Here is a 21,675-nt window from a genome sequence, read left to right on the forward strand (position 1 = left end):
TATTACTGCCCTTTTACATCCCATACAACCATCTTTAATTTACAACTTCTATGACTTTCGGTGACATGTGATGTTTACTGGCATTTTATCATAGGAATAAATCGAATTTCAAAATCAAGTGTTATCAATTCACGAAAACATCAGTATAAACGGCACGTGAAATTAGCATTGTTTTCTCGACGACAAAGGTGTAAATCCGCACGTGTATGATTCAAGTGATTATACTTTTTGGTGTATCAATTAGTATTATACATTTGATATCCCTCCTATCATGTTAAGTGTTTGTACCTACGAGAACATCAAGGAAAAGGAAATTTTTCTTCTCCCCAAAGATTTTGTTAAGGTGTCTGCCGCTATATGATCGGCAGGCAAGTAGTTCAGCTCTAATGGTCTGGCCTCGACTAAGTTCCGAATGAAGTGCACTTTTAACGCAAAGTGCTTAGTCTTGCATGGTTAATCGAATTCTTACTAAAAGCAATACATGCTTGATTGTTTACAATTACTCTCAAGATTGCTCAACATCTGTGTTCATTTTCTATTTCAAAAGTTTGCTGTGTACCACTTATTTAGTTGCCTCTACTACTGCATTCAATTTAGCTTCAGCTGTGGAGCTTGATATGCACTTAACCTTCTCGCCCAGCTGATTGCTCCTGAACTATTGTCCAGTTTGAAAAACCGCTCATACTTTTTTTTACTATCTAATTTGCCAACCCATTTAGAATCTGACAATCCTTTAAATCTAATTTATCACACTTTCTGTAAATAAGCTTATAGACTTTGTACCCCTCAAGTAGCGTAGACAGGCTTTTCGGGGCTTGTTCCCCAAATTGGTTACAAAAGAATTCCAATTATTAGCTGTATATGCAATTTCTGGACTGGTAGTCAACGCCAAATAATTTAAACATCCTACTATGTTCCTATAAGCACACGTCTTTATCTTTTTTACTTCCTGTTTCTTGTGAATCAAGTTGCGAAAGTTTTGAACGAACATCTAATGGTGTTTCCAGTGTCCTGCAGTCACTCATTTTACACTTCTCTATTAATTTTTTCTTTAAGAGCCTCTTGGCTCAGCAGTATATCAGTATTTCGTGTTCTATCCTTTCTGTTTTAATGTTTAAGAACCAACTCAGGTCACCATAGCTACTTATTTTGAACTTCTCACTTAGTTTGTTTTTGAGTTTCCGCAAAATTTTTTATCGCATTCCTAGTACCATAGCATCTACCCAAAGACAGATCAAAACCTCAAACCCACTAAAAAAACTTTTCCTTGTTAAGTACCAATTCATACCAGATTTCGTTAATCCATATAAACTTATTAATCTTTCAGACTAATGTATTTCCTTGCTCATTTTATTTTTCAAAACCCCCAGGTTGCTGCATAGAGATCCCTTCATCAATGTCAGCATTTAAGTATGCAGTTTTAATGTCTTTGTTTGAGCTCAGCATCTCTACAGAGTGCATGGCTTGAAAGTATCTTGATATTTGGGAGGCGCGTTGTCGGTTAATAGGTCTCATTCTAGTCTCTACCTGAAACTTGGCTAAAACCTTCATTAACCAATGTTGCTTTATATCTTGCTGTTTCTCCGCTACGCCTGCACTTCAGAGCAAAATCCCAACGGCTACCAATATGTTTGACTCCCTTGTTATCTAGAAGTTCCCAGACGTTGTTTTCAACTAATGAATTCTACTCTCAGAATGCTACTGGATTCAGATCTGCTTCCTGTTCTAACCGTGTTAGTCAAGCACTCATTGAGTTATAATTGAACTTTTTCTGTTCGTTAAAAGTTATGTTTCTAGACTTTCTAGCTTTAAGTGTGCCTTTTCCATCCTTTACCCCTATAACCTGTTTTGCTGTTATTTGATGATAACAGAAATATACCTTTTCGTCAAGTGCGATCAAATTTTCCTCAGAATGATTTCTCAATATAAACGTAAGCAGTACAACCAAAAACTTTCAGTGATTCTAAATTTGGTTTTTGTCTATACATTGCTTCGAATGTTGTTCTTTTTATCCCCGAATGGTAATAAAAGTTTTCAATTTCTTTTGACATGTTTGTTGCAAGCGGCCAGTATGTCTTACCAAGTCTTGATTACTCAATTAGGCATCTCGCTATTGGTGTTACTTTTTCCCGATTACGTTCAACTGTGCCGTTTCATTCTGCTGTATAAGGTGCTGAAAACTCTAGTCTTACGCGTTGCTTAATACATAATTGCTTTATCTTGTTCGAATTGAATTCGACCGCACCATCGCACACCAAGGATCCTGGTTTTCCTATATCTGCAAAGATTTGCCAAATTTTTTTTTTGAATCCATTCCTGTCTTTAAGAAAAGCACTTTCTGATGCCTACCAAAACTGTCTACAAAGCCGATTGCATATCGGTGGCCATCTACAGCTTCTGGCTTAATAGGCCCTAATATATCAGTGTGGACTATTTCTAAGACATCTTTGCCTCGTGTCCCAGAATCTATCGGAACCGGAATCTTCCTTGACTTATTCACTTGACATGTCTCACAATTCCCTACGTCATTGTTCACTTATTTTATGTCCTATGGCATGATCCCTTCATTTCAAAAGATCTTCAATATTATTATGTCCTAGACGTTTGTGCCATAAACTTAGCCGGTCTCCACAAGCTAACTAACAGTTTTCTGAAATTGTTGAATTCACCGTTTTTCAAAGGAAAAGACTATCATGTTCCTCGAACTAGGAAAATTTTCCGTTTCTAGTTCTTATTTCTAAGTCCTCAACAAACAAAAGCTCATTACCAGCAGCTCTAGGTTTCGACACTGAGACCAATTTTTAGCTTTACAAGGTACAAGTAGTTCATTCGACAACCTTTTTTCATGCTTACAACCTTTTGAGTTGTCTGTTTTATCTCAATTGTCCCCCGACCTTCAATTGAACTTTGCTACTTTTTGCGTTAGTTATTGTCCCTTTAAATTCTTTGTCAATTGCAATAAAACTTTCATCCTTAACCATATGACTTGTTGCTCCAGAGTCTAACACTAGTTCACAGGTAGAATTATTACTTGTGGTTTGAAGGAATGAGAAATGCTTTTGCACTCATCTTTGGGTTCTTCAACTAAGCTCTGAGACCCCGATTGATTGTTTTGACTGAACCTTCTGCTCTGGCTTACAAACTTTTTCTCTGGTTTCTGCTTCTTACAAAATTTGAATGTGACCCTGCTCACCACATTTAAAACACTTTATTGGTTGCCCCCTTGTTTGTTCTGTGTTTGTTAAGTCGACAATCCTTAGCCATGTGTCGAAATTTTTGACAATTGAAGCTTTTCGTTCTTTATTGTGGAATTGTTTCTCGCCTTTCTCTTCAACATTTTCGTTGTCAAAGTTGATAAGGTCCCGCTTAATTTCCCCCAACCCTTTCTCTTCTTCACTAAATTCTACGAGTGGTGAAGCTCTCGTATTCTTTAGGTAGTCCCTTCAAAGTTATAGAAAAACATTTTCTCGCTCACGCCTTCGTTTACCAATGTCATAATTTAATGCATGTCGTCTGCTCTTGTTAATTAGTCTACTATGTTTTTATTTGAGTTCTTCTCAAGGCTTAAGGCTAGTTAATTCTGATGTGAGTTTTTGTAGTTCCGGCCTCTCAAAGCTCTTAAAACCTTTTGCAAAGTACATCCCAAGCTTTAGTACCATCACCTTTATTTGTTCTGAGAAACAGGCCTGACTTTTTATCTGAAGCTTGAACAAGTTCGTACCATAAAGTCCTTTTCTCTTCCAGTTGTTCCCTTCCTTTATTTACAGCTTGTTCGTTTTTCCTGATTCGCCGTTCCTAACATTAGGCATATAATCTTCAAAAGTGGCATCAAAAGTTATGAATTTTCATAATTTCAATGAGTGTATACGAGCTTCAAACTGTTCCGCAAAAGATACGAAATCATCTCCACGCCCTTTAAAATTTATTCTGATTGTTTTGTTTATTTTTGTCTTTCCCCTTTACCTAATTATAATCCCGAACAAGAGATGATTGCTTTCTAGACTATATATTCTGTGCTATTAGGGTTTAATCGAAAGCTAGCACTGTTCTACGTATGAATTTACTTTTTTGTTATGTGTTGAGGGGTGCTTGTTCGGACTTAGAGCAAAACTCATAGCCGTTTTTTATAGCTTTTTTATAATTGTTGCCTGATGGTGGCCTCGTTAAGCGACGAATCGGTGTGTCATTGTGCTAGCAAAAAATCTTTTAGCGCAATGAGAATGCAACAAAATAGCACGATGAGGACAGCGAGGATAGCACAATTAGGGTGAAAAAAAAACAGTTGTTTAAACTGAGCAGCAATACTAAAAAATCCGGAGAGTGCCTCGTAGAAATTTGTCTTACATAAACATCTCCCACTCCACGGACTGAATCAAAACATCCCCACAAGCTTCACAAACAAGGCCACACACAGCTAAACAACCGCTGTCTCCGCGAACATTCACCCAGTCAGCTACACAAGCTTCGCCACACAAACTGAGTCCCCCAATCCGCTACAGAAGCTCCAGAGTCCACCAATCAGCTAGACAGTCTCTTTCTCCACAAACAGAGTAACCCAATTGGTTACACAAGCTCTTTCTCCACAAACGAGTCCTCCAATCGGCTTCACAAGGTTGTTGTTCAAAGACAGAGTCTCCAACGTAGTTAGAGCACACTAGAGCTTCAGTCCCACTTGCTTTCCTTCTGACGCTTGACTTCAAGTCTTGTCTCTTCTTGTCATCTCGTCTGTTTTTCCATTTGACTTAGCAATACTCTAATGCAGCGCAGAGACAATGCGGCATAGTGTCGTTTTTAGGGCGGGCTGATTACGCATCTTAGAAAAGCTCTGGGCCCATAACCTATCTTGTTATCAAATAATTCAATTAGAATTGATGAGTGACAACAGTGGCAATAGACAAGTCTTGATCAGATTGTATACCCAGTTTTTACCGCCTTTTGACATTTCATAAACCATCTTTGATGAACAACTTTTATGACCTTCGGTGACACTTGATGTTTACTAGCATTTTATCATAGTAGTAAATCGAAAGTCAAAATCTAGTGTTATCAATTCACATGCTAAAACGGAATAGTTATGGAAAACATCAGTATTAACGGCACGTGAAATTAGCATTGTTTTCTCGACAACAAATATGTAAATCAGCACATTTATGATTCAAGTGAGTGTACTTTTTCGTATTCAAACAATTAATTTTTTACATTTGATAACTTGAACTTTGACTTCCTTCTTTTCGCTCATTGACATCTGTTTTCGAACGCTGGTCGTTAATATTTAGAGTACACAATGTGTTTCTAATGCTCAGTCTTTAGTAACACCTGGTAATATTGAATATGAAATAGCTATTTTGAGAAGTTCTGACCCTATAAAACTCAAACTACAATAACGCCACCTGTACACACAACTACTTGCCCTTCCCCCACATATACACAACCGAACCCACCCACCTACCTCGGCAATTAATTTTGGTGTTTTGTTATTTCCTCCTTTCAACTTTGTTTTTGCCTTTCCGTTAAGACTAACTGTGTAAGTGTTTATAATGTACGACGCTTCAAGTCGTTCCATTGGCATTCTACCAGCAATTTTTTTTTTCAATTTGATTTTTTTTTCAGTCGAAAGAAGTCACCTTGACTTCTCTTACGCTCAGTATTTAATTTAATTTCAATTGAGGACACAATTTCAATTATATTCAAGTTGCAAAAAGGGAATTTTTTGGACCCATGTACCGCACCTTCTACTCCAAATAAACACTCCTGCTCCTATAACAAAGGGTTCGGAAATTTAATCAACGAACGGAGAGATTTCTATCGAGAGCTAAATAAATTTCCAGAAGACAAAAGCAAGCGATCAACTTTCCCTGGAAGACGATTGTGGTCGTCTCATTCGGGATGACCTAAAAATAGCGGACGCTTTTAGAAAATTCATCTCGGTGGCCGACAATCTCGTCAGCAAAATGCAAAAACAAACCAACGCCTTTAATCGGAGCTCAGCCTTTCATGCCAACTGCGTCCAGATTATGAAATTGTGTACCAACTGCGTCCAGTTTTTCCTGCGTCCAGATTATGAAATTGAGAAAAGCGTCCAGATCCAACGTCGGGCAATGGGGTTCAACTGTAGATATTTTTTTTTGTAAATTGTCGGCTATGCTGTGATGAGTAATTGAAAATATATCGATGAGAATCTATTCGCCCCCATGCTGCTATAGCAACATGAGCGTGCTTGGAGATCAATGGTGATGAAATTTGTTAGCGAAACTCAGGCTTAGTTTTCCCTAAGGATTTAGTTTACCTTCAAACCTTATCAAAAGGATGAAATAATTTTAAAAACTTATTTCCAGAAAAAGTGAACTAAGCCAAATTTCAAAATGGAGTAGCTCAACAAAGAAATCAAAAGAATTCTGTCATCAAATCCGAGTGAAATTGAATGTCTCGTTTTTAAAACAATTTTTTGCAATTTCAGTGGTACGTGCTTCCGGAAACCTATCTGACTTACATTTCACAGAAAAGGAAACAAAATCTCGATGAACTAGACAGTGGCAAAGCAATAGGGCCTTACGGCTTAGGAAATGTGCTTCTTAAAACGCCTTAATTTAATCGTGACAAATTGCTCGAGACCGACTTTAATAAAAGTACCAACAGCAACTATCCAAAAATCTTGGAAGCAAGTTGCATTGTTCCGCTTCAATTATGGTGACAAACAGTGCATTAACTACAGGTCCGTGTCTCTTCTAAACCCCGTGCCAAATGTCCGTGAAATTTTGTTTGTTTTTTTGCTAAGCTACATCTTTTGTTCGGAAATTCAATTTAATCTACAGAGCGCGGGTTTTGTCGAAGTAATCGAACGATAATCCAATTAATCACAAAGCACAGTTTGGGAAATGTTTTCAATCTCTCGGTCAACCCTATCTGGACATCGAAAAGGCGTTTTTGCCTCAAGAAAATAAAAGGGGAAACTAAGGAATGTGGGCATTTGTAGCGGAGCTCTGGAGTTCTTGAGAACTCCCTCGAACCAAAAAGTGCAGGATTTGAGATGCAATATGTAGCGAACGGTGTGTAGCGAGTGGCGTTATGCAGGGCAAGGTGCTCGAACATCTACTTTAAGCGTATTTATAAATGTATTGCATTCCAGAAATTATAAGTGAGCGTTATGGCTATGGAGACTGCCATGAAGTCATTGGCACAAATAGTGTACAAAGTGTATACAGATATTGCAAATAGTGTACAAGTAACTTTATGTATCTTAATGCAATGAAATATGCACTGAACTTCACAAGGAACTGCGGCATAAGGCTGCAAGATCAATTGTTAGAACAATCATATATAGATGTTCCCCATTCTAAAAATGTGTTGGAATGATTACCTATTAAAACTCACTCAGTTGCTCTTTGCTAAAAGTAAAGACAGTCCGATCTGAAGAACAATATATTAATTGTTCTGAGTACTGGAGACATTCCGACAATATGACGTGCTTTAATGCTTCAGCTCTCTTGATTTTGTCATACTTGGCCTAGGACAGTTCTAATGGACGCTAAAAGACGCAGCAAAAATAAAAAATCTAATTAATTAAAATTGAGAGCGCTGATTCTTCAGTGATGGGATTTATAAGGAACTGATGTGCTTGCTAAATAGATATTTGTGAGGCTTAATCAATTTTCTATGGTCAACAGGCATTATTTGCTGATTTACGTAGAAGCCTCTAATATAAACGATAAGACCCATGATGATAATGGGGTAGATATAGCTATGCTGAATGGTTGTTTTTCCATGTTGTGTCTATTTAAAAGCTTTTTGTGAAATGATATAAAATTTATTCAATTTCTTTGGTCTGCAGTGGACAGTTTGGCTTTTATTCACCTTGCGGCAGCATGAAGTGTTCTGTATGCGGATAGGATTTAGAGTAATCACGGTATTAACTGCGGGGAGATAAATGAATTTATCGTCCCACATCTTTAGCCGCCGCATCCTAACAAGATAACCTGACCAAAAGAAGAGAACTTAGTAAGCTTCAATTGTACATTCATTATGAGATAATGCTGGTATTGGAAATATTGGTCGTGTATGGCTAGTAAAGTAGCTACTGATGTGATTGAGACAGCGGGGAGGGTGATTGAAAATGGTAGCCAGTTAAGTTTGTGTGTTATTGGCAATAGTCAATGTAATTAGAGTGCCGCAGTTATCCCATGGTACGCTGTAAGCTAGGCTAGGATTGGGAAATGGTTTTGAGGGAGAAAGAAAAAGATGGATAATAAGGAATAGAAGAAATATAGGGGGTGAAAGGGAGAACGAAAAGTGGATATTGAGAATAAAACAGGAGGCATTGTGTAGATCACTGCTCCATTCACTACTTTCATTTTCCCCCTTTGCCTTATTTTCCTTTGCCTTTGCTACGCTCAGACTACACCAGTTAGCTCTATTGTGCAACCACCATTGCTCCTTCTTACTTTAGTGAGAGCTGAGCTTCGGCCGCCTTCTTCCGTTGCGGCAGTGTATTTATTGTGCGCGTAGAATTTTTTAATGTGCGTGCTTGTTCATAGACAGATACGCCATTGCGGATTCCCTTTTTTCATGCTGATTAGGACGCCAACTCCTCTTTTCTTTCATCCAAATAGAGGATTAGCTCCTTTTCCCGGCTGCTGTTGTTGTACTGTGGATTGAGTAAAATTTATGAATGGTAACCAGATTGCAAATTGTCCTTTTGTATTGCGTAACTGATTGAAGCTCGGGCTCTAAAATACCAAACGCCCAATGGTGTAGCGATGATCTATCACCACGCAGCGTTTTTCACACAAAAAAGATAACTATGTTTTTGTTTGAAATTGTATTTTGAGAAATTTTTTTGAAAACAGTAAAGACACTCATCTTTCCTAAATTAACTTCTGGAAAAGCATGAATGTAGAATATTTGCGAGTTGTGTGCTCGTTTTCAAACAAGTATAGGACCTTTTTACTTTATCATGGCACCTTAACTTTCTCAAATTAAAGTTGTAAAGATTTCGCAACTGTTCATAAAAGAAGCGTTTTGGTCGCTAATGGCGGAAGCAAAGGCGTGATGATCTGGTAAAGACCAGGTCTTCAAATGAAAGTAGGAGGGAGGAGTAGAGGGTAGGTGCGTGAGGGGACTGGGATAAACAAATATAGCTCAAGTGTTGTTGTTGGTGGTGGGTGGTGTTTATGAGTGTGTATCTGTGTTTGCATAAAGAGGGAAGCAATCCAGCGATGTGTGGCACATTACATTGCCTTGCAGTGTATTACTTTATATTGCCACCAGGCAACCTGACTTGTCGTGTCAATTTTAATCCACTGGGAGATGCTGCTTATCATTCAACATCCTCTTTTATGTGGCAATGCTTTTATTCCACCGGAGATGAAGCTATTTTCTCCATTCGCTGCTTTATAAACGAATCTTTAAAAGAAAAACTACCTTCCACGCGCTGGTCATCTTAGCCTTAAAAAATAATCTGTGACTATGTTGTTCGTACGAATTTTGAAATAGCTTTTCATGCCAGCATGATTATCCGTTCTCGTACTAGATTTTTTTGGATTAATGTGCAAAATTTAGATTTATTTGCAACCCCCCTACTTAGAGTTTCTGTTTTTAGGCCCACTATTTACAAATTATTTGTTCTTAGATAGCACGTTAAGGTGTAAAAAATAACACATTCGCCTCGTGTACCAGTTAAACGCCCACTAAACTATTTGGGGTCTGCGCAGAATAGATCCAAATTGGCCCTTCCTAGAATTTTTACTCGGAACTGCTGGTTCTCTAGTGATATCCATATTTGGTCAGACTGAGTAACTTGCTCTGCAAATGTTCAGAATGACATGTTTTTATTTGTCCTATAAAACTGCAAATCCGTACTCAAAGGCAAACCAAAGCCTGCTCAATATCCTTCACGTAAACAAATTAATTAAAGCGTAAACATAAACATACTTCGTAAGCAGATTAAACTTTTCGTACTCTTTTACTGTTTTTTTAACGAAAAACATCCCCGTTGAAAACTTTCAAATGGTAAGAACATGGTAAGAAGGTACGGTGTAGGTAGGAAAAGAACATAAACTATATCTGTATATCTGTCGGATGTGCGTGCGTTGTGTTGCAGGTGTTCTCCCTGGATAGACAGGACATCTTTGGCATCGCTTATTCGCCACACAGCTCCAAGGAGTCGAGAAGCAAGGCGTTCGAGAGGGTGGCTGCTCAGATTGCTACACTTTGCGCCACTCTCAGCGAGTTCCCTCACATTCGACACAGAATGTAAGATGATCGCTCTTCGCAGCTCACCTCTTGATCTTAGGAGTAATATCAGTATTGGTGCGCCGTTTTTTGAACAGTTCTGCTAACGATTTGAAGATATTTGTCACGAATTCAATAATGACGTCAGCTGGATCCGGAATTCATGCATATTGTTGCGCAATTACATCAGAATTAGATGTATATCATAGGTTACAACAATAATAAAATGATTAGCAGCGTTTTTATGCACGGGTGATCACAGCCATTGTCTCTTGTCTTTTGTGTAGAGATCCGAATGGACTGTGTGCGGAGGTGGCCCAGCAGGTGAGTGACTTGCTGAGGAAGTACAAGGCAGATGATCCTTCGATGGGAGAGGGTCCTGAGAAAGGCAAGAGCCAGCTGATCATCCTGGACAGGGGATTTGACCCAGTGTCCCCTCTACTTCATGAGCTCACATTCCAGGCCATGGCCTACGATCTTCTCAACATTGAGAACGACACTTACTCGTGAGTAGCAATTAACTCACCTGCAGACTTTTGTGGCCTACTTAAACACATGCGGGTAATAGCCAGTATTGATAAACTGGTGTGTCTCAGTTTGGTGAATGCAAGCTTCTGCTTTTCTAGCGAAAATTCACTACAGTTAAAATTAGTCGTCAATGCGTGAATATCTAGAAGTACTCATTGGCAATTGAAGTAGTGATAGCTTGCATGCATCTGCAATTGTTGTTTCAAATATTGATATGAATGCTACTTTTGATTGTGTTCAAGTGTTCTTTTGCTTGAGTTTAGAATGAGAGTTGATAGCTCCAAGGGACAAGGCGGGTAAGTCCGGTCGTCAAATGATCCGAGGTCACTTTCTAAATGATCGAAGATAAGTCAGTCAAAGAAGGATTTGCTCCACAAACTGATTTCACTGTTTCACATCTAGAGTTGCGTCAAGTCATTAATAACTGTTGGTGATGGGAGTCTCCTGCTTTTATGACGCGGAGATGAAGTTTTCACCTGGTTTCGACTTGAATCTGTTTCATAAGAAGTTGAGTGTTTTGCTGCAGGTACGAAGCCTCCTCCAGCAGTGGAGATTACAACACTAAGCAGGTATGGCTGAATGAGAATGACGACTGTTGGGTGCAGCTGAGACACAAGCACATAGCCAAAGTCACCCAGGAGGTCACCAAGATGTTCAAAGAGTTCTCTGCTAACAAGCGTATAAACACTGGAGGCAATCCGGGTGACAAGACCACAGTGAAAGATCTGAGTGCAATGCTGAAGAAGATGCCGCAGTACCAAAAGGAGCTGTCCAAATATGGCACCCATATGGCTCTAGCTGAAGATTGCATGAAACAGTTCACTAATAGGTAGGCCTATCCTACTTATTTCGGTATCAAAAATTTGTGAGCCAATTATTAACAGCTATTGTCCATCATAGTGCAAATTTGAAGATTATTCCTGCCGTATTTCGCAGGAATTTTATTAGTCCTGCCGTTTTTCGCGTGACCAAAACGGGATAATCAAGCAAAGCCCCGAGGGCATTAAGTGGCTGAGCAGCTCTCTGAGAGCCGTACGACTTACTAGTCTCTAACACTGAGACGGTAACGTCGTTAAGGTCACATTTGGTGATTGGACCTCAGGGATGAGTTATGTAGCAATTATATTAGTAAACGCGGTTTGTAGCAATTATATTAGTCCTGTGGCCTTCTTTATGCAATTTTTCGCATGACCAATTTTTGTCTGACTCTGACTTTTTCCCTCAAAAATGGAATAAACAGGTAATGCCCGTAGAGCATTAAGTTTTTTAGAGCCTTTCGGCTTACTAGAATCTGAGTTGTGAATCACCAAAACTGTTTTTGGAGGCAACTTCATGGATTCAAAGGCTGCTGTTAGTTTGACCCCCTTCATGCCCCCACCACTTACCCCCACCCCCTGCGTTCCAACAGTAATCCAGCGGGCTCGACACCCGCCATCAGTGAGGGAGCAAAAAATCGAAAGTTCAGGGAGTGAATGTTTTTTCTGTAATCAAAATTGAAGACGGACAAAAGAGAGAGTGGTTATTTTGCTCAAACCTCTTGAAACATACAATATAGATGGAAATTTTTTGTTCGAGGGCAGCTTTTTTGGTTGTTTTTTTAAAAAATAGCAGCCGTCAGCATCTCAACGGCTATTATTTAGACGATCTTCTTTTTTAAAATTCTCTTGACATTTTGATCACGTTTTTAATTGCTCTCAAACGAAGTTTGTAGCAAATATATTAGTCCTGTCGGTCTTTTTTATGCGATTTTTCGCTTGACCGACTTTTTTCGTCTGACGCTTTTGACTTTCGTGCTCAAAAACGGGATAAACAGGTAGCGGGCATTAAGTGCTCTTTGAGCCTTTCAGCTCTGTTTCAGCTCAAACTGTTCTGGATACTTGCCCCACCACCCCCCCCCCCCACCGCGCTTTTGCCCCCCCCCCCCCACCCCACTGTTGCCCAACCCCACCCCCTACCCATCAGACCGCTGGTGTACACTCCCCTCTCCCGGGGCTACTAACAAAAAACCGATCCCTAAATTTTATACCAATTTTCACAAATTTTTTCAAGCTTTTTGAAAATGTTTGTCAATTTTTTGAGTTTTTTCAGACCTAGATGTCAAGGAATCTCTAGGGTTTTACATTAGGTTACTGCATAGTTCCTAGGGGCAATGGACTGGTTTCAACATTTTAAGATCACGAATTTTAGCATTTTTTTGACAAAACGTGCAAATTTTTTCAACATTTTCTGTATTTTTTTCATCCACATCTTTCCAGACCTAGGGGCCAGAAAACGTCTTCAAGTTTTTAATATGAAGTTACTGAAACAATTTTATTCACCATGGAATAGCTTTCAATTTTTTAATATGACAAATTTTATCAAATTTTTTGATAAAACTTGCATTTTTTTCATGTTTTTGATCGGTTTTGAGGTTTCTCCAGCCTCAAGACTCGAGAAACCTCCTCTAGGGTTCAAAAATAGGTACTGTATAATTTCTAAATGTAATTTCTAATTGTTTCTCCAGATTTCAACACCACGAATTTCAGCATTTTTTTCAGCCTAACAGAAAATCTCCGTTAGGGTTTCATAATAAGCTACTGAAAAATGTTTGTTGGCCATGGATTAGTTACAACTTGTATCATTTTAGCTGTTTTTTAACTTCTAAATTTTTTCAAGTTTTTTTTGAAAGTTTTTGTTATTCTTTGGTTTCTCCAACCTCAGCACATAACCTCCTCTAGAGATTGAGAATAGAATACCGCATAGCTTCTAGATGTAAGGGAAGGTTTTTCAAGATTTTAAGTTCTTCAATTTTTAAAATTATTTGCAGTTTTTTCAAGTTTTCTTAAAATTTTTTCGACTTTTTTGTTTTTACCGGCACTAGGGTCCTAGGGAACTCCTCCAAGGCTTTATGATAAGCTGCTGCATACTTTCTAGATGGAATGGTTATCAATATTTTAATGACTCCAGCTATAGCACTTATTTGATAAAATTTATTTTTTTAACTTTCGGAAAATTATCATATTCCAAGTTTCTGGATCTTTTTGAGCCAGTAAAACTATTTAAAGCTTGAAATAGTGATACTGGATAGTCTCTTGAGACAATTAAATGGTTTTGAAGATTTTAATGTCTTTGAATTTTAGCAAGATTTTGTTAGTTTGCGATTGTTTTCAAAATTTTTGAGTGTTCTTGTCCTTTTCTGTGTTTAACTCTCATTACAGGCCAACGAAGTTTTTCAAGTCTTGCAGATTGGTTACCTGACATAACTCAGGAGAGAAAAAGTAGTTTTGAACATTTTCACTGCGAAATCTGGATGCTTTTCTTTTAAATTTTGCAATATTTTGCAATTTTTTTAAATATCAGTTTTCTATTTGATTTTTTACTAACAAAGCTAGAAAACTAAAAGCTGCAGAGTCGAATCAAGCTAACGCTAGCTTCAATAAACCGTGGCTAGCTACTGATGAAGCCAACCGCTCGCCGGTCGTTTGAGAGCAATTCGCCCGACGTTAGTCGGTTGTTTTTTGTTTTACATAAGTCAAAATTTTCACTCTTGACTTATCACTTAGCTCACTCACTGTTTCAACTGAATTATTTCAAATTCTTTCACGCAATTTCATTACGCAATGTAGTGAATACGGTAAAAGTCAAAAGAGCAAAATCAAAACAAATGATAAAGCCCGGTCATTAAGTCATAGTGCATTAGGTTACAAAGTTCACCAGAGCTATTGTTAGCTGACATCAGTGTTAAGCTTAATAGTTTTCCGTTCAAAAGGTGAATAAATTATTTTTTAAGAGTCTAACAGAAACTGCATGCAGAATTAGAACACTTTTTGAAACTTGGGGGAAAAATGTGTCATTTTCTATCTCCTTTTTTTGTTTCAATCCTGATGCGCGTCAACGGCGGTTATTTTCCGACAATCTACCGGCTATATTGTTCAGCTGCTCTCAAACGAAAGTCAAGAAATTTTCGTAAACGTTTGTCTTTTTATGCAAGTTTTTTGCTTACGTTTTTTGTTTTTGTTCGAGAACATTCTTCGCCTTTTCAAATGAGTTTTTTATGCTTGTCTTTATTTTTGAGTGACTTCAATTGCTCTGACTCCAAAGTGAAGTTTATCGCTAATTTGTTTTGCTCCAACGAAGGTTCAAGAAATTGTTGTAAATGGGTGTCTTAATGCAAAAGTTTTGCCTACCGTTTTTGAGCTTTTGTTCTAGAACTTTCTTGAACTTCTCAAATGACTTTTACATGCTTGTCCTTCTTTTTGAGTGTTTGTTTCAATTGCTCTCGCTCCGAGGTAAAGTTCGTTGCTAAAATAAAGGAGATTGTAGCATATGATATTACAAGGGCTTGGTAGTCGAGTTGGTAATGCTTCTGTCGAGACTCGAGACTTCTGCACGCGTAAGAAAAATTTGGCCACGCAATTAGTTAAGTTGCCCCGGCTGCAGTTCGAAGGCCACTTGTTCGACCTCAATTAAAATTTGTTTAATACTCAGACTAAAAATTATTATATTCAGAACGTTTTGGCTTGGCAGTTTTGAAGCTTGTTGGCGATTAAAAGGCGGTTTGCGCTAATGTGAGTTTTTTCACCCACTTTGCTGTTTTTCGGCGAAGTTATAATTAATTTGAGGCCTTTTGCTCCTAGATTTGTTCTATGCAATTTTTTTTGTTTAAAAGTTAAATGTTTGATCTTATATGGCTTGTCTATTTCTGATTGAACAGTTTTAAAATCTTGATTACACGAAACAAAGGGTTTTGATGGAATGGGTACTTTTACTATCTGAAAATGTAATATGAACATGAAAAAATTGATTTTTCTTATTTCTTAGTTTAATTTTAGTTCTTGGTAAATTTTCTATGAGTTAAAATCTTTTTTTTTCAGGTTTGCTGCGTTATACGGTTAGATACTGGCTAATTGAGAAGCTAATTTGTTTCGCTATGATGACTTGGAGTCGTTTCCGGAATTGTTCAGGTTGTTTTTCTACAGCTGCAAAGCGATAGCTGGAGTTTTTGTCAAGATTTTACGGTCAAGCTTTTGTTACGACCATATGACGTCACAATCACTTCAAATCTGCTTTTTGTTCATTCGTTAATGCAATTTCAACTTAATTGCTTGCGTGACATTTTTTCACTCTTATTGGAACGATTTTTCTGTTCATACGCATATTCAATTTTTTGGTCACACGTGACTTCACTCTCAAGAAAGACTTCCTCACTCTGAATTTGACTTTTCTTCACTTCAGTTCAAAGAGATTAGGTCAAGGAAGTGTGTGTCACTCTAATTGAAGGTTATTTGAGGTCAGCTAATGGAGGTGGCAATAAGTTTTACAGATTAATTATCAAAATATAACATCTCAGCATTTAATAAAAAGGAATTTTTTGCTCTTTTACTATCTTTTTAAGATTTCAGATGTACGAAGCTATTGCGGCTATGTTTCAATTCTGCTCGACTTTTTGTTGGCAGTGAGACGTAAAATTAAGGTAATGGTTTTAGTAACTCTGAAGTGGTAAACTGAGCGAAAACAACAGTTTAAGGCGTCATTTTTTTTTTACAGCAAAGTGAAATTGGTGTTTGGACAAATCTTCGGTTTTTGAAAGCATTTTTTTCTTGTGCTGCAATTTTCGCTTTCTGCTGGTTAATAGCCGCGTCCTCAATTCTAGGCTGCTATTATAGCGCTCCTAATTTTTTTTACAATTCAAAGAATTTGAATTGTATTGGGGCGCTGTCTTTTTTTTAAGATCTGTTCACACATTTTCATGATTTTTGAAGTCAAATTGGAGTAGTGATTTTGGTCACGCCGAAACAGAAAGTGGAGCGAAAAAGCGAGTGGTTTTGCGGCGTGAAATTTTTTCGCTCTAAATTTAAAGTAGAGTGAGAAAACGGTGTTTGAACAAAAATTCGGTTTCTCGGTAGTGGTTTTTTGTTCACATGCGGCAATTTCACTCTGATTTTTACTGTTTTTTCGATTTTTTGGATCGGATTTTTTTCTAAAGTTTTCCCAATCCATTCACCGCTCATTCTGGACCTATTTTTTTGTTAGAATAAAAATTACATATCTCACTAGGGGTTTTTTGTTCTCCCTAGCAGCATTTTGACATTGATTTTCTGTTTTTTTTTTGTTTTTTTTTTCATCTGATTTTTTTTTAGAAATGGTGTTCCCAATTCACTCATTGTCCGTTCTAGGTCTAGTTGTTTGTTAAGTCAATGAAAATTCTTTGAATTGTACGTCAGGACTAGTCCTTTTTTACTTCTAACAGATTTTTGTTTCGTCTTACTGTGACTTCTTGGAATTGACTTTTTCAATGACTTACCTCACTCAAAAAAATGACTTCTGAGCTCACTTATAAAATTTTAAATTTTATGAACATTTACTTATTAAAGGTCAATAGTGTGCATCTAAGTAGTGCCAAACATTTGCCCTAATTCTTGAATATTAGTCTTGAGTTTTTGATTTCGAATTTTAATTTGGGATCTTTTCCATTTGTGCCCCCCCAAATATTGCACGTTCATCGGGGGGGTGCAAATAATATGCGCCCACTAAGCTGAGGGAGCACAAATGGAAAATATCCTAATTTTGAAAAGCCCTATTAGGGCTTTCTTATAGAGCTTATGTATCTCATAAAAACGACAGTCCGAAGCTAACCCAAAAAGTCTAGTGGTCTATTAAAGGACTGGTGGTCCATCTGTCTATTTTATTTCTATAGTTGTTTCAATTTATGTAACGCCACAAGCGGCTATTTTCCGGCAATCTGCCGGCTATGTTTTACCAATTTTCTTCACTAATGGTTTAACATGGATTTATACATGGATAAGTTTGAACATGGATTTTAATAATGCATAGTTGTATTGTTGACTTCATCAAGGGCAGTTAATTGTTTATATGACGTGGACACTGTTTGTTTTTTGACAAAATATCTCTGCCTTTTGTCATTTTCTCAAATGATTAGTCTTATTGGCTGTTTAATGAGGCGTTTTGAATTCTATTTGAGCGTTCCAGTTGACATTAAGTGTTTTTACATCTGTCAAAATCTGTGTTGATTGTTTGAGTCTTCACCAGTTTTTGATGTTATAATTGCTCTCATTTTTGAGTTTTTCGGCTCTACGGATTCAGCAGTTGGTGAGAAACGGGGTAAACTGGTAAAACATAGCGGTATTAGGTTACGGTGGAGTTACGTCACAGCGTAAACTTTTGATCTTCAATATTTGGCTCATTCGCGTAATTTTGAATTCGATGATTTTTCATTGGTCATTTGAAAAAAAACCAATCCAAGTTTGAACGCTTTTTCAGCAATTAAACAGACTTCCATGTTTAAGTTTTTGCTGGCCTGCTTCATCCCGAAAAAAATCATTGAGCGCGATCACGGCTACAATCCTCCTTTTTCCGACGTTATCTATTACTTTAGTCCTAGTACGTTTTATGCTATGTTCAATAATTTGACGTTTACTTTCGAGTGCTTCTTACTGTTGCTATCCACACTGCAGTTCAAATTCGTGGGTTTTCCTCGATAGTGTAACGGCTCTACTGATATTGGCAGCATTTTACTGTTATATTTGTTTTGTTTAACAGCCTTCAAGCAATAGCTGGCGCTATTATTGTTGGCCTTCTTTTTTTTCAGTTTAAAGAATTTTTAATTGCTCTCAAACGAAGTTTGTAGCAATTATATTAGTCCTGTCGGTCTTTTTTTATGCGATTTTTTGCTTGACCGATTTTTCGTCTGAGCCATTTGACTTTTCGTCCTTAAAAAGATAATAAACAGGGAGCGCCCAGCAGACATTAAGTGCTCTTATTGCCTTTCAGCTCACTAGTCTCCATGTATGCGATTCACAGAATACTTATGGTATGAAGGGCGGTTCTTAGAAGTTGACCCTGACACCTCCCCCACGCCCTCCACACAAAAATAGAACATGAGCCCAATTCGCTTCACCCCCCCCCCCCTTTAATCCCACCCCTGCAGCCAAAAACTCGGCCCCGTGCAGCCGAAAACTGTTGCCTCCCCCCTCCCCACCCCATCAGCCCCCCGGTACACCCCCCCCCCCCGTTGCGATCGCCTCATGATCCTTCAATTAAGCTCAAGCTGGCCTCTTTATACCGTGGCTAGCCACTGAGGAAGCCAATCTCGCGGGCCGTTTGAGAGCAATTCGCCCGACCTTAGTCCGTTATTTTTAGTTCTTTTCGTTGTCCTGTTGCTTTGTCTCCTTAATGCTTAGTGTCGTCTGAGTGGCTCTTTAGTGAGACTGAATCAGTTTTATTGAAGAGTTGTGAATAATATCTAAAGGCTTTAACTACTTTTTCACTTCTTCAAAAATAGTTGTTTTGTCTGATGACTTAGGTGCATAAATGACAGTCCTGGCTATTTTATAAGTGTAATTGGAACTATTAATTGGTCTCAGTTCATATCTAACCATTTTAACGACTTCGATGCTACTTTTCAAAAACTTAGTAGTGATGTTTTTGGTTTTGACTTTATTTCTATCTATTTTTGTTTTAACGACTTTAACGATTTTAACAACTTGTCAGTATATTCAAAAACAATACCAATGATTTTTTGAGTTTCTCCTGTATTTTCAGTTGGTATTCCTTTGATTTCGTCTCCTTTGAACGGTCTCCTTTGCTCTATAGTGAAGCATATTTTTCTCGTGAAAGTGTTTTATTTATGTAACAGTTTTCTCTGTATTTCACGCTTTTTAAAAGAATATAGCTGATTTATTTTGATATCATTATTACATCAGATATCAGTGAGTTCTAATTGTTGCCTGCATTTGTTGGTTTTATAACATTTCCTGATTGAACCTCTAGAATTTTTAATTTTTTACAGTCTGCTGAGATTCAAGATTAAAGTTTTAGCCTAATTCATTATTATAATATATTTTTATTTTCACTTATTTTCAAAGACCTTCGTGTAATTCTAATGTCCTCGAACTTGCTGTCTGTTGTCCCCTTACTTTCTCTCATTTGTTTTCCAAATATGAAGTGGACACCATCAAAATCTTTGTTGTTTAGTTATCTTAATTAATATACTGTAATGGTTTCAATGACTTAGTCACAAGTTTGTTCCACAAAATTCAAAAATTGTGATTTTGTGCTTGTATTGGTATATGCTATATTGACTTTTAAAAGTTGTTATTCAATGGAGTTTGACAGTCAGTTTTTTTTTTACTTTCGTTTAGTTCTTAGGATTTTAATTAAAGACTTCTCCTGCTTTGTTATTAATAGCCGCACAGCGATAGCTGGGGCTATTATTGGCCTTCTCTTGGTTTTTAATTGCCGCGTCCTCAATTCTAGTCGGCTATTATAGCGCTCCTAATTTTTACAATTCAAAGAATTTGAATTGTATTGGGGCGCTGTCTTTTTTTTTAAGATCTGTTCACACATTTTCGTGATTTTTGAAGTCAAATTGGAGTAGTGATTTTGGTCACTCCGAAACAGAATGTGGAGCGAAAAAGCGAGTGGTTTTGCGGCGTGAAATTTTTTCGCTCTAAATTTAAAGTAGAGTGAGAAAACGGTGTTTGAACAAAAATTCGCTTTCTCGCTAGTTATTTTTTGTTCACATGCGGCAATTTTACTTTGATTTTTACTGTTTTTTCGATTTTTTGGATCGCTTTTTTTCTAAATGGTTTTGCCAAACCATTAATAGTCCGTTCTAGGTTTATTTTTCTGTTTAGTCAATGAAAATTCTTTGAATTGTACGTCAGGACTTGTCCTTCTATTTTTTTTTACTTCGTCTAACAGATTTTTGTTACGTCTTACCGTGACTTCTTGCAATTGACTTTTTCAATGACTTACCTCACTCAAAAAAAGACTTCCGAGCTCACATATGAAACTTTAAATTTTGTGAACTTTTACTTATTAAAGATCAATAGTGTGCATCTAAGTAGTTCCAAACATATGCCCTAATTCTTGAATATTAGAGTCTTGAGTTTTTGATCTCGAGTATTAATTTTGGGATTTTTTCCGTTTGTGCCCCCCCCCAATATTGCACGTGCATCTGGGTGGTGCAAAAAATATGCGGCCACTAAGCTGAGGGAGCACAAATGGAAAATATCCTAATTTTAAAAAGCCCTATTAGGGCTTTCTTATAGAGCTTATGTATCTCATAAAAATGACAGTCCGAAGCTGACCCAAAAAGTCTAGTGGTCTATTAAAGGACTGGTGGTCGATCTGTCTATTTTATTTCTATAGTTGCTTCAATTCATGTAACGCCATAAGCGTCTATCGTGGCTATTTTCCGGCAATCTGCCGGCTATATTTTACAATTCAAAGAATTTGAATTGTTTTGGGGAGCTGTCTTTTTTTTAGATCTGTTCACACATTTTCATGAATTTTGAAGTCGAATTGGAGTTGTGATTTTGGTCACGCCGAAACAGGAAGCGGAGCGAAAAAGCGAGTGGCTTTGCTGCGTGAAATTTTTTCGCTCTATTTTTAAAGTAAAGTAAGAAAACGGTGTTTGAACAAAAATTCGCTTTCTCGCTAGTGATTTTTTTTCACATGCGGCAATTTTACTTTGGTTTTTACTGTTTTTTCAGTTTTTTGGACTGGATTTTGTTTTTTAAATAATTTTCCCAATCCTTTCATAACCTGGTCTAGGTCTTGTTTTTTGTTTAGTCAGTGAAATTTCTTTGAATTGTACGCCAGGACTTGTCCTGCTGTGTTTTTTTATTTCGTCGTCGCGATTTGTTACGACCATATTCGTCACAACCACTTCAAATCTGCTTTTTGTTCATTCGTTCATGCAATCTCAACTGAAGTGCGTGCGTGACGTCATTTTTCGCTCTTAGTAGGGCAAGTTTTTTTTATTCGCGTGATTAAGTTTTTGGTCAAACTTGACTTACCTCACTCTCAAAAATGACATCCTCACTTTGAAATTGACTTTTATTATAGCTGCGAAGCTGTAAGCTGAGCGTAGCTATATTGCGGTGCTCTTGGTTTTTTTTTGTTTCGTCGTCTGAC

At 37.5% G+C, this 21,675-nt stretch overlaps 1 protein-coding gene across 5 annotated transcripts in view; it reads left to right on the plus strand.

Moving 5' to 3' along the window:
* Positions 1-21,675, plus strand: part of LOC142336083 (syntaxin-binding protein 1-like) — a 631,753-nt gene that overhangs the window by 588,483 nt on the left and 21,595 nt on the right. For 3 of the 5 annotated variants that reach the window (XM_075384601.1, XM_075384603.1, XM_075384602.1), the window contains exons 6-9: positions 10,097-10,248; positions 10,515-10,733; positions 11,019-11,051; positions 11,282-11,584. In XM_075384601.1, coding sequence (XP_075240716.1) covers positions 10,097-10,248; positions 10,515-10,733; positions 11,019-11,051; positions 11,282-11,584 — 707 coding nt within the window. The remainder of the gene's footprint in view (positions 1-10,096; positions 10,249-10,514; positions 10,734-11,018; positions 11,052-11,281; positions 11,585-21,675) is intronic. The other 2 variants (XM_075384604.1, XM_075384605.1) reach the window with 1 other exon arrangement.

Source organism: Convolutriloba macropyga, chromosome 3, assembly GCF_964194025.1.
Source record: "Convolutriloba macropyga chromosome 3, txConMacr16.3, whole genome shotgun sequence".
Classification (NCBI taxonomy): domain Eukaryota; kingdom Metazoa; phylum Xenacoelomorpha; order Acoela; family Convolutidae; genus Convolutriloba; species Convolutriloba macropyga.